The following is an 18,027-nucleotide window of genomic DNA, read 5'->3' on the forward strand; positions in this document are numbered from 1 at the left end:
GAGACCTTCCAAGTGACAGGTCAAAGTTGACATCACTATGTGACTGCATTTTATGGTGCTTGCTGACAGAAGGCATTTATGTCCTTGATGGAAGAGGAAAAGAATGTCCGAACACTTGAAGCCAGTCTTAAGACTAGTCTAAGAAAAATGCTACCAATTATCAGGTAGTGAGATTCAGTTTTCACTGATACCTTGTTGACCAGGGAAGTCATTCCATTCAGGATTGTATTTGATATGCAGCATTTATAATTAGGTTTATTACAAGTTTTAATTTCTGGGTGTGGATTGATTGAACTTGATTTTGGTCAGAATTACTGTGTCAGGTCATACACTTGTAACAGTGAAACAGACATTGGGGATTCCTGTGCTGGAAGGTCAATATATGTAACCTGAGAGGATTAAGGTAAACAGAAGTGTCATCCTCAAAGTTGTTCTCACATTTGATCACTGGAAGGTCTCTAAGATCCTTTGGATGTATTGGCAAAGTAAATCTATTTTTATAATAATATTCAAATGTTATTTTACCTTTTAGTTCTACCCCTATGAATCTTACACTGTGAAAATCTCCAACATCTAATGCAGAGGCAGAGGAAGGAATCATAGTATCTTTTAGTGTATCAAAAACGAGGAGTTTTCAAGACTAAAGTTTGCTGCCCCCCTCCTTTTGAAAGCTTGACCACAAAACATGCCAATCCCTATGCATGTTTGTGAGATTCTGTAGATATGAAATACTGAGTGGTAAATCTTTGATCATTGAAGTACTTGGGTTGGAATGTATTTCACGATGCATATTTAGGTCCGTTGAATACTGATGGGACCAGATACGCATCCTGAAAAATGCTACCAGCCTGATCTGTGGTGTGCAATAAGGAAGTGAGGCTCTATTTCAACCTAGGTGAACTGCCATCATCTCAATTATAAATCTTGCCAGATTGAATTCTGCCTTTAGGTGGATAAGTCAAGAGTGTCACATTGGTCTGACTGAGTGACTGCCTTACTACAGTTCTAGCTTTTGCTCCAGAGCTACTCATGGCCTACCCCAGTTTGTTTCTGTTGTTTGTCAAACCTATTATAAATAACTTGCTTATTAAAAGTTAAATAGTGTTTCTTCTGGGAGTGTGTTATGAGGTAGTTGTGAATGACCTGGAGTTTTTCCTCACATTGCTAACTGTCCTCTCCTTTGGCAGAACACTTCCCCATTTCTGAAGGGAATTCTGGACATAAAGTCATGAAGGTGCGGAGGTTTCTGAAGTCACCCAGGTTTCTTTCAGGCCCAAAGAAGAAAAAAGTCAGTTTTCAAAATATATTTTAATACACATATTTTCCAGGTATGCCTGAAGTGGCATACTAAAGTATTTCAAAAACAAAGGGATTTATTTAATGATTTTCTTTTGAACTTGGAATTCTGTTCATTCAATATATCTCCTGAAATATACTTAAGACTTTATACCTCCCAAGACCTTCCACTGCGTCTCAGCCTTTCCTGCCATGTGATGAGTGAGGACGACTCATGTGGAACTCCAACTGTGATGTGGTTTGCTTGAGGAGATCTGAAACAACTTACTTAGTTCCTAGAAGAAACAAAATGGCTTTAGGTGCAGGTAAAAGAAAGCATTCTGTGCTTACACACAGTGACGGGAATACAGATGGGTGGTTTATCTACTGTGCTAACGCCAGACTATTACCAGTGGCTTCTTGCATTATTATGCAAGAAACTCTGAGGCTCATTCCAAGTTGTTTACTGGCCCACATTCATGTGCGCATACATGTAAGTTTGTGTGTGTGTGTGTGTGTGTGTGTGTGTGTGTGTGTGTGAATGTGTGTGTTACATCAGTAACTGAATGTATTCTAGGGTTAATACCATGAGATTGGTAGCCCAGTAAAACCATTCCTTTATATGTCTTGATGCCTGTGAATAAAGAAAGCTACTTGCCTTCACCGAAGTCTGCATTTGTCAGCACAAGGTAAAGACCTCCTTCTCTGCCACCTTCAGAGACAAACATGATCCACTCTAGCACAACTTACTATTTGGTGGGTCCATGGTGGTCCCCTCAGTGGTGTGTGTGGCCCTTTGCAGGCCTGCAGGGGTGCTCATTTCGTAGTCATCATCATCTGTGACAGCAGGAGTTGTGTGGCCAGGAGTGGTTGCCTGGTTGGCAGGGCTCGCTCCTGCCTGTCTTGTAGGAAGGGCTCCATTCTGCACATCTGGTTTAGCCCCTGTCTGACCGGATGGCTGAATGGCTCCAGGGAACAAGGGGTGGATAAGGAGGCCCGTGAAGATTTGGGAGGCTAGTGGCTAGAATGGGAAGGAAACAGAAAACAAAGGAAAAATAACTCACTTTAACAAGGTTAACCAATCTCTTCTCTTTGGAGGACAGAACATACATGATATATACTCACTGATAAGTGGATATTATCCCAAAAGCTCGGATTACCCAAGATACAATTTACAGACCACAAGAAGCTCAAGAGGAAGACAAAGTATGGATGCTTCAGTCCTTCTTAAAAGGGGAACAAAACACTCCCAGAAGGAAACGTGGAGACAAAGTATGGAACAGAGACTGAAGGAAAGGCCATCCAGAGATTGCCCCACCTGAGGATCCATCCCATATACAGTCACCAAACCCAGTGACTATTGGGGATGCCAAGAGGTGCATCCTGACAGAAGCCTGATACAGCTGTCTCCTGAGAGGCTCTGCCAGAGCCTGACAAATACAAAGGTGGATCCTCTGAGGAGGGGCTCCTCAATGGAGTAGTTAAAGAAAGGACTGAAGGAGCTGAAGGGGTTTGCAACCCCATAAGAAGAACAATAATATCAACCAACCAGATACACCAGAGCTCCCAGAAACTAAACCACTAACCAAAGAGTACATATGGACAGACCCATGGGTCCAGCCGCATATGTAGCAGAGGATGGACTTATCGGGCTTCAACAGGAGGAGAGGCCCTTGGTCCTGTAAAGGCTGGATGCCTCAGTGTAGGGGAATGCTAGGGTATGGAGGTCAGAGGGAGTGGGTTGGGGAGTAACCTCATGGAGGCAGGGGTAGGGGAATAGGATGGGGGTTTCAGGAGGGGAAACTGGGAAAGGGATAACATTTGAAATGTAAATAAAGAAAATATCCAATAAAAGAAAAGAAAACAAGTGGCAGGGGGAGGGGCTAAAGTAAGAGAAATCACACCAGAAACTTGCCCTTGCCAGGGCCAACTCTGATGCTGGTGTCAGTGTTGGGATTTGTTCCTGGGTTCCTTTTCTTAAAAAAGGAATCAGAATACAAGGCAGTCATAACACAAGGGTAGTCTGAAATTATCTGGAGATAGTGCTATGGAGAAAATCCACAAAATCCACAAGCTCGCTCTCTGTCCTTGACAACCTTTCTTTTGCCCACAAAAGTTCAAAAAAGGAAGAGTAAAAGTTATTGGAAAAATTAATGCAAGTTTATCAACCAGACGTTGCTTGTGTGTCTTAAGTCCTTTCAAGGTCCCTTCGGCATCCTTTTTAAAGGCATCACTGTGTTTTTGGTTCAGGAGCAGTTCGTTCTCTTGGTACTTGAGCTGCCTGTGCATTTTCTGAGATTACTGGAAACAAAACACCTCTTTTTCAGAGGTTTGTATGGTTAGGCTCTGCTTGCTGTCTGGGCTGGGCCTGGAAATACAAGTTTAAACTAGTTCTCAAAGCCATCCCGAGGTGCTGGTAATATGAATTTAAGCTAGTTCTCAAAGCCATCCTGAGGTGCTCTGTGGGTGGAGACCCCGGATGGGGAAGCATTGTCTTAGACTTAGATCCTGAAGGCAGAGCTAGATCTCTGCTTCATGAGGAGAGCAGACTACGGCACAGAGCACTTCAAGCTGAGGGTCACGGCATACAAAAATTAGGACTAGCAGAGGAGACTGGATGTTATCCCAACACATTCTACATAAGAATAAGTACTGTTTTGTGAAATCAGGTGTGTATGTTGGGCTGTATGAAAATTTCATTATTACTGTGGATTGAACTAAAAAATGTTTGAAAACTACTACTTTCAGAACACGTGACTGTGGATCTGGGATCCACCTTTTCAGGTGCCTTTGAGACACGTCATTTAAGCCTGCCGAGCCTCAGTTTATCTGTATGGCTCCATCATGGGTCTGTACTTTGTATAGTGAGGCCTGAAGGTGAGAGATCTGTTAAAGAGCTTGTTCTGTGAAAATGCCCCTTCAACAGGAAGATAGGAACGTTCACCTGTCAGTGTTGGCTGAGGAGATGCTGATCCATGACTGGAGTATTACTGAGGGTATCGTAGCCAGTAGAATACATAATATGAAAAGCACTGACAAACTGTGCTCTGTGAACCTGCCTCAGTTCCCCACTTCTCTTGTTAGTTTAGATAGCACAGTAATTCAAACTTTACTTTCCATCCTGCACTTGTTACTGCTTATAGAAAAGAATTCATTCACCCCTACCAAAACGTAGGACAGAATCTCATCAAATGGAAAGTACAACGCCCTTAATTCTTCCTGCAGTCAATATTCATATTCCTATGCTTTGACATCTAGAGAATAGTATGTAATCTTCAGTAAAATGTTTAAGTCAATCAGAATAAAGTTTAAATTTGTGCAGTGGCTTAACAGAGTCTGACAGCAATATCTAGAAAGTCAAAGGAAGGTTAAATTAATGAAAGTCATAGGAGAAAGATGACAAAGTTTTTAGGTGAGAAGGAGTAATCAGACTCGAGGAGCTCTGAAAATGCACAGCTCAATGTAGGGAACGTAGGAAATGGGGTTGTGGTCAAAAGAACTGGAAGGACAGACGACGCTGGGAGAAGGGAGAAGGACTTAGACAGTAGTGACTTAAAAGACTTTACCAGTTCCTCTGAGCTTAGGAGAGCGCCCTAAAAGCAAGACAATAAACAGAATCAATTAGAGAAACTTCAGTGGATTCAGTGGAATGCATGTAAAATAACTAAAAACTTCAAAGACTTTCAAGTACTCTAAAGAAAGATTTTTACTTTCAACAATATATTAAATGGTCTGGTATGTATATCACAGAATTTGTGTCAGCATGTGATATAGGACTACTCATGTTTGTTATTGCATAAGGTGACTTACCTTTATTTGAAAATTATACATTATGTATATAAATAAATAAATAAAATTAAGTCATAGATATACATTGGAAGGAGCCTGGAGAATACAGAAGGCAATAGGAAAATAATCCTATGATTTACATATGATGATCTTTTCAAGTTTTCTACAATTTTGTTTTCATGTAATAGAAACCTTTATTTATATAGCTTTTCATCTTTCCTTGTCTCTTAGTAATCTCATAACAACCTCTTAGCTGTCTTACTGCAAAATTAATGTAATAAATAGAATTTTAAATGTGGCCTTGTAGTATTTAATTGTAGTTATGTTGTACTTTACATAATTTTTCTTTTTGGTTTAGTCTTAAATTTAAGGTTTAGCTGTAATTTTATACACTACAAGTAGTATTTGATGCGTATGCCTCTATCTATCTATCTATCTATCTATCTATCTATCTATCTATCTATCTCTCTCTCTCTATATATATATATATCTGTGTGGCATGTCAGATATTTTTCCTTGAGCTATACTTAGTTGTGGACCAAAGAGCTGGTAGGAGTAGGTGTAGTGAGTGGCACACTCCCTTAATCCTAGAACTGGGGAGGTTGAGGCAGGAGGCTTGCAAATTCAGGGGCAGCCTAATAAGCTATACATATGCCTATTTAAATACAAAATCCATAGGGATTTTATACTAATATTTGTCTCTGATTTTAGGAATGAAACTGCTGTTTGATGCTGGTACTGACGTGGAGTTGGGCCTTGGTAGTTCTTTTAGTGAGTTTAAGAGTAATGTTTGCAAAAGCAACTAGGAAGAGGAGGAAAAGGAGTTGAGCATTCCGGGACAAGCTCTTAAGACTAAAAGAGACTTGAGATAAATCACCCCCCGACATCATGGGTCATCATATTCATCCCATTAGGTTATTATTAATTTTTTTGTCAGTGTTATTAAGGGGATGACTGACTGCTTCATTTATTGAGGGTTTGGCTAGAAGAGCAGCCGCATATCACTCATTTTCAGAGTGGCTGTTAATGATGACATCTACAAGAGACTGTCATTTTGAAAGGAAATGGTACTGTGAAGAACTTACAACTGCAACTTGCCAGCCAGCCAGGGCCAGGTGAGTTAGGTCTCTCTATTGTAGTGTGTACACAGTGCAAAGTGAGTCAGAATCCTGGTGCCCGATTGGTGAATTGAGACAAGAGAGATGTTCTGCACATGGGTGATTAACAATCAGTCTGTTTAACAATAGTCTTACCTGAGCTCCAAGTTGTGCCACAATAATGGGCAACATCTGAAAAATAAATGAACAAAAATCACTGTTAAAAATATGATCGTGTGTGTGTTACACTTGCTCAGCAACCCACAGGTACAGTTGAGATGGTCAAGGGAAGTGAGAGGTACGGATGACTAGGTTCTGTTATGAGTTGCTGGCTGAAATGGAAGAGGAGTTGTGTTTTCTACTACTCCGAAAAAATTAACATTTTACTTTTGCTTATATAGAAAATCCATAGTGTCAGAAAAACCATCCAAGTTGGCTTTTAGGTCAATAGGTGCCACCCCGACAGATGTGAGTCTGACGGGGTCTGACGGGCTCTCCACCTCACTATTCCCACACAGCTGCACAGCAGTGCCTGTCAGGCCAACAGTGACAAGCAGACATCTTCCTGTAGAAGCCGGCCAGTTTCTTGACCGACAGCAAAATATGACAGCAGCTAAAGCAGCAGGAACGACAAACTCTTAGGGTGGGTGGGGAAGGGTAGGTGCAATTTGGAGAGCATGAATCTAAACTCTCTTCTTAAAGGAAAGCTAACTGTCCAGCAGAGCAATGTAAAGGAAATTCGTTGTCTCAGTTGTTGATCGGAAGTTGTTTGAAGTATCCACCATGGATGTGTGTGTATTTACGGTGTGACACAAACTGTTCCAGATGCTTATTCTTTTAATCTTTGTAACCATTAGAGGAAGCTTCTCCATTAAGGCCTGCTTTAAAATCTGAGGAAAGTCAGTCACAGTGGGGTTAAAATAACTTAGCCACCCTACACAGACTGTACCCAGAGCTGAGATTCGAGCAACTACGTGGTTCCGGAATAGTTTCTTCCCAGGATTGGTCTTCGATAGTTAAAGGATGAAAACAATGTTCCTAGGTTTGCATCATTGAAAGTGAACCAATTTTTGACTGCTTTCTAAATATTCATGGCCATAAATATTTATGTTTTTTATATTTATGGTCATATAAACCCATAAATTAGTACCACAGTCACTGCCTTTGGTTAGAGAAGCTTCTCTTTTTGGCAGTGGGCATCAGGTTAAGACAGAGAATCATAACTGATGTAAGTGGTAAGAATAAGAAGACCACTGAATGCTCAGGACTAAATGGGCTGTCTATACTGCTCTTTCCAAGGCTCAGGGGAAACCAGAGACATGTGGCAGAAAGAATGACAGTACTGGAGGAAGGGACAGAGTGCTGTGCAATGCTGTCTTGTGGGAGGGACATGGCTGTTTCACACTTGAACTCTTAGCAGCTGTCATTACCTGCACAAGCTCTACCTAAGATTGGACCTGTCACCATTTAATCATGGACATAGGAGGGGCCCATGAGGCTCCACCTCTCTATGAAGATCTATAGACAGTTAATGTTTGTTGAGGTAGCAGAGAGACATTTTCTTCAGTCACGTAACCAGTGGTAATTCACTCATGTTCCTATAAGTAATACCTTACCTATGCATCTGTAAGTTAACCTCATTAAGCTTACTGGTTCATATGCGTGAGCACACACACAAGAGAAATGAAAGGAGATGAGAGACCTTATATGGGGAGAGGAAGGAAGGCTATCAGTAGGAGGAGGACAAGGAGGGGACATAGAAAGCAATGGGAGGTGATTATGATGGTGTCTGAGACTGTTATGATAACCAGTTACTATGTATAGTATATGGTAATATACTTCCAAAATGTTACCACTCTATATAAGATGAGAGGGAGTGGAGTTTGGCCTGGGAGAAAGCCATGGGAACGCTTTGGGATAGCATGGCCCAGAGACATTGAAGAATCCCCAGAGAGAATGAGGAATGAATGACCTAACATTCCTGCTCTCTGGGGAATGTGTAATGTCAAATCTTCTATACTAAACCTCTTATGACATGCTCATGAGTGCCTCTGACTCTCTGGGCAATAAGATGTTGTGTAGAGTCTGTTTCTTTACAAATATTTTAACTTTTGAACCACCACACTACATGATTTAATAGATGGCAGCATGCCATTTTCCAAAGTGCGTTTCTGTGACTCACCCCTCCCCCTTCTCTTCCCTTCCCTTCCCCCTCCCCACAGTAGCCCTAGCTCACAGCACATTCGATTCCTTCACGTTTCAATGGTTATTGTGGAGTAATCTAGGCAATTGAGCCTGACTGAAGCTGGGCAATCCGCATGTGAATTATACCAGCATCACGGATTAAAGCGGCTCATGTTTATTCACCTCTTTTAGAGGGTAAAATTTATTCTTAGGATTCTTATTTTTTAAAAAAAGTCTTTGTTTCGCAAAAGCCAAGAACGAGTTCAGAAGGAACTATCCTCAATTTAACAGTAGATTTAGTTATACAGATGTCGTTGTAACATGAGGTTACATGGCAAAAAATTGAAAAAACCAACCCAGTTTTCCCCAACCAAGAGTATGTGCATGGCAGCAAACTCCGCAGTAACTAAAAGTAACATTGGAAGTGACTATTTTAAGGCAGGGAAACGTTTTAAGCCATTTGTGTTTAGTAGAACAAACACCTACAAATCATCTGCATTCAAGGACTTTGAAATGGGTTCCTTCATCCATGTGGCTTCAGCTGAGAGAAGATGCCCTCAGAGTTCAGGAAGCCTTGCCTCAGTTTACCTGGGGTTGCAGCTGCTGTTGTCCATTCAGTGGTCCCAGGGTGAAAGGGAGTGTCTGTGTGCCATGTGGCATGGTGGCAGGGTTGAACTGTGGGGCATCAAAGAAGATTTTCATTATGTTTCTTTCAGTTTGAGCATCTAGGGCCCTAAAGCATATTTTTAAAGATAAAAATGCATCCAAAGGAAGAATTTCCTCCATAAATCATAATATTTTATTGTGTGTATAATTTTTTAAACATTTACTTATTTATTTATTTAATGTATGTGAGTGCACTGTTGCTGTTTTCAGACACACCAGAAGAGGGCATCAGATCCAATCATAGAAGAGACACCATGTGGTTGCTGGGAATTGAACTCAGGGCCTCTAGAAGAGCAGTCAGTGCTCTTAAGCACTGAGCCATCTCCCCAGTTCTATAGTGTGTGTAATTAATTATAGAGAAGATATTAAGATAGTCATTTAATATTTTACCACAAGGTCCATTTCTAACCTCTACATTGACTTTTCCAAAGATTTTTCATATTTAATTACATGTATGCATGTGTGTTGTGTGTACATGTGTGTGTGTGTGTGTGTGTGTGTGTGTGTGTGTGTGTGTGTGTGTGCTCGGGTTTCTAAGTAGAAGAGAAGAGGACATTGGACCTCTTGGAGCTGGCTTTATAGGAAGTTGTGAGCTGATCTATGTGATTTCAGGGACCTGACTCTCAGATCTTCTGCTAGAGCGGCACTGAGCCCTCTGTACATTATACTGCCAGAAGTCCTCTCCAAGTGTTGTCAACCACCCAGTCATTTCTCAAGTTCCTACATTAAACTAAAAAGTAAAAGATAACAAAGTAAGCGCCTATTTATTCTCATGCCACAGCATATATTTATGGAACTCAGAGGTCAATTTCAGTGTCCGTTGTTTCTACCTTTATGTAGTTTCTGGGCTTCAAACTCTGGCTTTAAGGCTTTTGTTCCAAGTCCCATCTTTCCCCCTCCTCCAGGAGTGAAATATTTTTCTTTGGCATCTCTGAGATCATTTAGGTAATTTACCCCTTTCTGGCTACAATAATAATGGTTCTTGGAAATTTTCTGAATTTTTTCCATTGGGAAATGAATTTTTTCATAGGTATTTCCAGGCAAATTTGCAAGATATAGAGTAAAACACCTAGCCCAGAGCATGGATTAATAGAATATTTAAACTTGAACACTGAGCAGAATCAGGAGGGAAACATTTTTCTTCCCCATGCAGAAGGATCTTTACAGATGCTCTATGAGCGGAGAGAACTCTTGTCCTTTCAGGTCATCCTAGAGGTGGCAATAGTGATCATAGTGTTTATGTGGCTTGCAGATTTAGTAGGGAACATCAAGGAAGGTCTGGTGCAGAAATTGGGGCAGGATCTTAGAGAAGAGGTGTCAGGATTCAAGGTGAGAATGAGGTCAATCAATAAGGGATTTATTAGGAGCTTTCAAGGAATTATAGGGTGCATCTGACTTTCTTTGACTTTCCTCTTGCTCCTATTCCTGCCCATGTCCAGGGAATAGGTGTGCATGTGCACTGTGGATAGACATTTCTCTATGTTCTTGACTCTTCTCCGTGCTCAGTGTCACGTGCCCTATTTATTAAATAAGGGAGTGAGGTGATATAAAAGAGTACTTACCAATGGCAGGTCTGACCCCAGAGTGAGCAGCTGTGTTAATGGTATTAGACTTATGGAAGGAAAAACCTGCAGGGCATTGAAACTGGGTGTTAGAGATTATCTGTTTCTATGGCAACATCAGTGGTAGTCTCAGGTAATAATACTGCTTCCAAAGGTATGTATTCCCATCGAAATCAATGAAGGCAAAGGTTCAAGCTCTCTCACTACCCTCAAATTGTCTGCATGAGGCCTCCTCCTTTTCTGTGTTGTTCTGGATGGCCTAGCAGAATGCCAAGTTTGTGGGTTTTATCGGGTGATTTATTTATGGTAATTATTTAGTTACAATATTTTTGTTTTAGTACTTCATTGTGCACATCCAATTTTTAAATTCTTTTCCCTAAAGAATATTTGTAATAGTATAAGTTACAGATTCTTTAAGGACGTAGATGATTTGATTTGAATGATCTACAGTGTCTAATAACTGAAGAGGCAGCTTGAACTTCTAATACCATTGACTGATATTTCAGCATCTAGACAAAGGCAAGGCCAGCAGTGTCCCTTACAGCAGAGTGGGGAACATTGAGGGTAAAAGATAGCACGACTTTCAAGGTCATCCTAATAGACCTTGAACAAACAGGCTTTACAGCAACACAGCAGTTCACTGGCAGAGACGAAACTTAAGAAAACCATGAGAGGGCTTGGGAGGTTCCGTGGATTAAAGCATCTGCTGTGCAAGCATGAGGACCTGAGTTGAAGGGCTGCAGCCCACATTTATGTGCATTTACATGGATTTACAAATCTGTGCTGGAGGTGCAAAAGGAGGACCCCAGGGCCTGCCAGTCTAGTCCATAGAGGAAGACACACATGTCACATGTGTGCCACAAGGGGGTGGAACACCGGGTGGGGGAGAAGGGGTGAGAGGAGGATGAGAGAGGCAGGAGAGGAGCTGTGGTTGTCATCTTTCTCTACAACTCTTAGTCTTTGTTGTTTCCTTTTTGTTTGTTTGTTTTTTTGTTTGTTTGTTTTCCAAATCCCATGGAATGTCACAGTATCTCAGGGTCACAGTTTTGTAAACAGTGGGCACCATTCACTTTTCAAAGCTCTGTGCATTTAGTTGTTAAGCCAAAGCCCTGCTCGTGTAACTGACTCACACAGGAGGAGAAAGCATGCAGCCGATTTGCTTTCCTCGTTTAAACACAAAAGATCATTCCCTTCTTACTTCTCCCCCTCTTCAGACTTGACGCTGTGCAAATCTTGATTTTTAAAAAATTGCCGTCTTAATATGCATTCTTTTCTGGTTTGTAAATCTTTGTCATTGTTGGGGCACTTACCTGATTTGGTTGCTGTTGAGTTAGCGGTGTCACCTGACCTGGAGTCGGTTTTGTTGCAGGAGCTCCCAAAGCAGGGCTCAGCTGCCTCTGCAAATATAAGTATTTTATAAAGCAGGAGGAATGTGCTTGAGGTTTTTATCCATTTATATCTGGTAGGTAACAGGTCATCCCCCCCAAAACCACTGTGAATTTAGACTCCAGGTCTTTTGGAGCAGTTAAGTCCTCACATATTTTATGCTTAGCTGGAGACAGAGTCAGAGACGAGGAAACTACCAAGTCAAGGGGGTGAAGAGGAGAGAGGTAAGGCAGGACAAGTGGTTCCAGTGGTCTCTGGCCCCGACACCTACAGCAACTGTTCCTCTCCTTTGCCAGGCCTTGTGTTAGACTTGGAGTCTTAGTTCCATGCACATTTGCTCTGTTTTTCTTTACATTATTTGAATTAAACTTCCACGAGTCCTGTAGCATTTTTTTTTTTTTGTAAGGCTTCTCACTTTTGGCTTGTATGCGACATGCCAATCATGTAATGGGAATTCAGTGTCTTTCCTGGCCAGAATAATTCCATTGTATTAAAATTTGGTGAACTCATGGTGAAAGTGACCTTTCAATCCCCATGTTATATCTGTGTGTTTTTTTTTAAATGTTTTGTAGGTGAGAGAAGACCTGTGCAAGGTCCTCTGGTGAGTGTCAGAACTAGGACCACTGCAGCGAGTCCAGTTCCTGCATACACTAAGGCTGTGCTCCAGTCCCACCTCAGAGTGTGCTTGTTGTTGGATGCATCCAGAGGGCAAGACTGACACCAGCTCCTGGGCCATTTAAGGGTTTTTGCTTTGTTTTCAAAGATTTAGTCCTGAAAACTTCTTAATAATGTGCTGGCCATTTCTGTTTTGTTTCTTCCTCTTCATTCATTTTTTTTTTCACAGAAATTTTTACAAGCTTTTCCTAAACAGTGATTTGATACATGTAGCCACTGAACTCTGTCAGGGATCATGTTCCCTAGTCGTGCCCTCATTCCGGTGTTTTTAGCAATCGGGGCACGTCTGTTGTCTAGAGAGTTTCCAGTGACTCGCTGTTGCTTGCACAGGTGAGTCTGAAGGGCCACCTGAGACTGACCACAGTAGATCTATTGCCTCATTCCTATCTGCCTTAAACATTGTGACCAAAGGGAACTCCATGCAGAGATGGGACACTCCATCTCTGTCTGTATAGTAGCTTAGGACAACTAAAGTGTGGGTGGAACACCAACCCTCTTCCCCACTTAAAATATGTGTTAAATAAAAAGTTCACCATTTTATAATGTGCATCTCACACTCCTAGCTAAGAGTTTATCTGATTTAGATGCTTTGTTTATCAAGTAGAGAAATCAAAACGTATGGTTTACTTTTTTAGTCATGATCAAATAACTAGTCCCCAAGAAAATCATAATTTTGTTTTGGAACATAAAATAGTTACACACACTGCTGCTCAGGTCTGCTCTGTTGCTTTGGTAAGACAATTAAAATTCTCCATGACAATGTGGCTGCATTTTTTAAAAAATGCAAAATATTGAAATTCATAGTAACATCTTATTAGTTTACCATATTTTTTGAAAATTAGATTAGGAAGCTTAAAAATGGGTCACAGCAGAGCGTGGTTTCCTGAAAGGCACGAAGAGATAAATGGCTGTAAAGAGACATGGCTTGGGCTGGTCAGTACATACAGCAAACACAGCACACTTACTGGCAATGACTGAGCTGATCCTAGAAGACAGAGCAGGAGAACCACGGTCTTCATGTTTCGATTTGCTACCTAGAAGAACAAAATTATGTTATCCTTTCACTTTTTCTAGCCTAAGAAAGAAGATGACATTTAAAAATGACCATTCTACTTGCAATATGGTGAAGTAATCTTACCTTTCTGCTACCAGGCAAAATGACACTTGAAATCCAGATGACTTCTCCACTTTACTCTGGTGCAAAATTTATCTTTTGCTGATTTGTGTTTGTAGAAGGAATTTAAGCTCAGCTACAGGAGACAGACAACCTGAGAGACCAATCAGGACTAAACTGTCTGTGAAATCATTTGGTTTCATTTCCCAACACTTCATTAGCTGGGTTATTAGCAGCAGACATTGTATTACCCAATGTCTATGATCTGACTAGAGGGTATTTTAGGGAGACATGTCTATATAATTTTAAAAAGTGCAGACAAAAAAAAGACAATTGTCTTTACTTTCAACTCTTTTGCAAAATATTTTTGAATTTACTGGTTTTATCATATAAGAGAGCAAAAATATAGGGCTCTATGTATTTATTATAAAAATAATGGTTAGTATATGGATTTCTTTAAACCTAACTTGTTTTTTGAAAACAATGAGCTTTGTCAGTGTACATAGATTAATTTTTACAAATTTAATGGTTAAATTGTGTTACACTTTCTTTTTGATGTATAGATAATTTGTTATTCTATTTTTGAATTATGTTGTAACAAATATCCTCATAAGAGATTTTTTGCATATGTTGCTGGAGGTGTTGCTTCTAGGAATAGTAAAAAGATAAACATATCTAAAATTTAAATGAATATGAAAAAATTGCCTCTAAGAATTCTTTAATAACTTGCTTGATTTTAAATAATGAAAAAGGGTGAGGGGGCTTCGATCAGGGTGTAAAGGAAATAAATAAATTAATGGAAAAACATGAGGAGTTCACATGGGAGCAAAAATAATGAAAAAGATAATGTGATGTAAGTCACAGAGAGGAAGCTACTGGAGCTTCTGTCATAAGATGGTCACATCTATCCACAGGCTTCCAGAACCTGAGCTTCAGCCCAGGCCAGGTCTGTTCAGTAGTATCTGAAATGAAATCAATTATGAATCTGTCTGCCAAAATCTCAAGCTGCAGGCCATGTGACATGCAGTGTTGTCTTTTCTCTATGATGTGGAATGTCTCTTGATAGAAAATGAGAGATGATGAGGCATTTGCCTGAGTTTCTCTTTAAACAACCCTACTCATCTGCTAATACTGATGACTGTCAGATAATCTGCTAGGAATGGAGGAAACACTGTATAACTAACACTAATAACACTAATAGCATGTGTAGTAAGTTTAACAATAGGAGTGTGTACAGGTATGAAAAAAAGCTCTTGATTGGGGGCAGGGAAGGCTTTACAGAGGAGGTCACTTTTAGGATGAGTTTTGAAGGACGGAGAGAAAAATCATTAAAAAGCAAGGTGAGGGTAGGGGATAATTCAGCTGGTTAAATACCTGCCCTGTGAGCATGAGGACCTGAGTTGGGATCACCATCACTCGTAAAAGCTGGGCACAGCTGCTTTTGTCTGTAACCTGTGGTACCGGGGCAGATTCCTGGAGGTCATTAGCCCGAGTCTAGTTGGTTGGTGAGCTCTGGGTTCAGTGAGAACTCCTATCTTGAAAAATAAGGTGGAAATTGATGGAGAATGACACACTACCCTGACTTCTGACCTCCACACAAATGTGCATACACATGCATGCAAGTCCACACGCACATATACACACACTCATATGAACACAAACAGACATGCACATGTGAGTGTGCACACAAAGGGGGAGAGAGACAGACATTAAGTAGGTTTGGAGAATACACATGATGAGCAAGGCACAGTAGGCATGGTAAAGTTAAGACTGAGGATTAATGGAATGTAAATGTGGCGGGACACGAAAGGAAGCTGTCCTTCTTTCCTCCTCCACCTATTGCTATTTATGTGTTTGTGGTGTATATGTATGTGTATGTGTACCTGTGTGCATTGGTTTATCTGATGAACCATTTGGCTGACCATTGAAGTAACTTCTTATTCTTACGACCTTTCCTTAGCAAGTGCATCTTTTTTGTTTTTGAGTCAATTTATATCAAACTACTAAAAATTGTGCATGGGTATTTTTTGCTGCATGTTTGTGTGACATGTGTATGCCTGATGCTAGCAGAAGCCAGAAGAGGGAATTGGATTCCCTGATACTGGAGTTATAGGTGATTGTGAGCCACCATGTGTGTGTTGGGAATCAAACCTGGGCTTTCTGGAAGAGAAGTCAGTGTTCCTAATCACTGAGCCAATTCTTTGGCCCTAGCTAATGTATTTTCCAACCCATCACTTACCATGTTCATGAACACTGTTTCAGTTTCCAGGTACGAAAACACTTGCCCTTAAGGAGCTGGCATTTTTTTGGTAGAGGAGTGTTAAATTTTCAAGCAGCTCCATAGCATGTGATAGACCTCAGGCATTGCCTGTTCTACTTCTCCTAGATATTGTAACTTGCAGGTCACTCTTTAACTGTTTCTATTTGTGCAGAGGAAGAATTAAATTTCATGTCATTGCTGTCTCTAGGATCGGGTGGGGAGATCCGTGTTCCCTTTGCAGTCTAGAGTGTGGCCCCAGTGAGTAGCATGCTCAGTGAGTCACTGCCTGTCTGGGGCTCAGCTGATTCAGGGACCTCACAGAGAGTACATCACTTATTTCAGACATACCTCCAGCCCCAAGCTAAAATGAGACATGCCCTAGTTAGGAAACTGAGTAGCCAGTGGGATTAGACTGAAACAAGTAGGCAACATTATGAGGGCTGAGTAATTTCTTAGACCAGAAAATTTAAGTCTGAAAGTAACTTTCAACAATGTAATTATGGAGTTGGGCATCAAGAAGAACATACCATGAAAGGGGAAAATGTCTAAATTGTGCAAAATCAAGACACATCAGCAAGATAATTTTGTTTCTGAAATTACCTTGGGTATCAGGACTCATTAAAGGAGTTTATGAACTACAAGTGACATCTTTTAGCCTTGAAGGTCTTGAAGGTCTAGGCATTTTGTTGAAGGTCTATGCCTTTTAATTGGTTTTAGTTTCATCTTCTTCTTCTTCTTCTTTTTTTTTTTTTTTTTTTGCTTACGGACTCTTTGAAACCTCTGCAACCTATGTACCATTTTCTTAGAAAAATATATCAATAACAGTGAACATAACACATACCAGACAGTGATGCGGGTTTGATAGACTTACGTACATAATGATGAAGACATAAGTTAAGTCTCTGATTTAAATGTTCATGCAATCTCTGAACTTAATAGGAGTTTTCAATCAAGAAATGTATTCTCTGCCCAGTTCCACCATACTCAGTGCATAGGAAAAGCTGGATTATCCTAGATGCTGTGTAGGAAGCTCAGTCCGAGAGGGGCTGTTCATCAAGAAAAGGATGAGGCAGTCTGGAAATCCTCTCTCTCCTTCTGTCAATGTCACAAGGATGCTGGGTGCAGGATTCCTATTGATTATCGCCCAGGATGAAGCTGGAGGAACGACAGATGCCTTTAGAACTCATGGCATGTGGGTCACATCGGTTAGCAGAGTCACGATGGGGGCGACTCAGAGAGGAACAACCGTGAGGACTATGTATCCTGAAGACTTCATGATGTTACGGAGTTTTTCTCTGCTTACTGTCTTTACATCCCCCTTAATCTAAGACTCTCATGAACACTCTGAGGGCTTCCAGCCCCTCACTGGGCTGTATCACCATAACTCAAAAACAGTGTTTGATCTCTTTAAGTAATTCTATACAGTTTGAAAGATTTTGCTGGGATATATAAGCTATGGACAAAAAAATAAAAGTTGATGGAACTTGTATATGTGTATGTATATATGTATGTATGTATATGTGAGTATGTATGTATGTGTGGATATATTTATATATGTGTATGTGTAATATGCTTGGGGCCTGCTTGCGAGAATTTTGTTCCATTTTATGTGTGAATGCATATATGCCTGTCTGTCTGTATGCATGCATGCATGTATGTATTTGTATGTATAAAGTTATTGGTAGTCTGCCTTTTGCTTCATCCACTCAGTGTGTGTGTGTGTGTGTGTGTGTGTGTGTGTGTGTGTGTGTGTGTGTGTGTGCAATTGAGGGAATTTTCCCATTTTCCTTTTCTTTCTCACTGGCCCCTAAGAGTTAAAAGGGTTCAGAGTTTTTTGCTGGCCACAGGGAGTGCCTGCCCCAGTGAAGCTTTGTTTCCTCAGAGAGAAGTCTGCTGAGTCATTTCTCTAATTGCTGGCTGCACTGGGCAGCAGCTCCCTTTTGTTGCTATCAGCACTGACCAGCTCACGGATACCACACCCTACTGCCTGCCTCAGTTTATCCCCTGGATGTCAAAGCA

The 18,027-nt window shown here is 40.8% G+C and overlaps 1 protein-coding gene across 2 annotated transcripts; it reads right to left on the minus strand.

The window, feature by feature from the left end:
• Positions 1 to 1,289: 1,289 nt before the first annotated feature.
• Positions 1,290 to 13,849, minus strand: Amtn (amelotin). 2 transcript variants are annotated; one of them, NM_001044296.1, is made up of 9 exons: positions 13,773 to 13,849; positions 13,600 to 13,668; positions 11,884 to 11,970; positions 10,574 to 10,639; positions 8,934 to 9,020; positions 6,318 to 6,353; positions 4,842 to 4,868; positions 2,026 to 2,296; positions 1,290 to 1,571 (listed from the first exon to the last, which is right to left on the minus strand). In NM_001044296.1, the coding sequence occupies exons 2-9, from the start codon at positions 13,651 to 13,653 to the stop codon at positions 1,561 to 1,563; spliced, it is 639 nt and encodes a 212-aa protein (NP_001037761.1). In that variant the 5' UTR covers positions 13,654 to 13,668; positions 13,773 to 13,849; the 3' UTR covers positions 1,290 to 1,560. The 2 variants fall into 2 exon arrangements, with proteins under 2 accessions (NP_001037761.1, XP_017454872.1); XM_017599383.3 differs by lacking the exon at positions 13,773 to 13,849 and having other exon boundaries at positions 13,600 to 13,740.
• Positions 13,850 to 18,027: the final 4,178 nt, after the last annotated feature.

Source organism: Rattus norvegicus, chromosome 14 (genome assembly GCF_036323735.1).
Source record: "Rattus norvegicus strain BN/NHsdMcwi chromosome 14, GRCr8, whole genome shotgun sequence".
NCBI classification, from domain to species: Eukaryota; Metazoa; Chordata; class Mammalia; order Rodentia; family Muridae; genus Rattus; species Rattus norvegicus.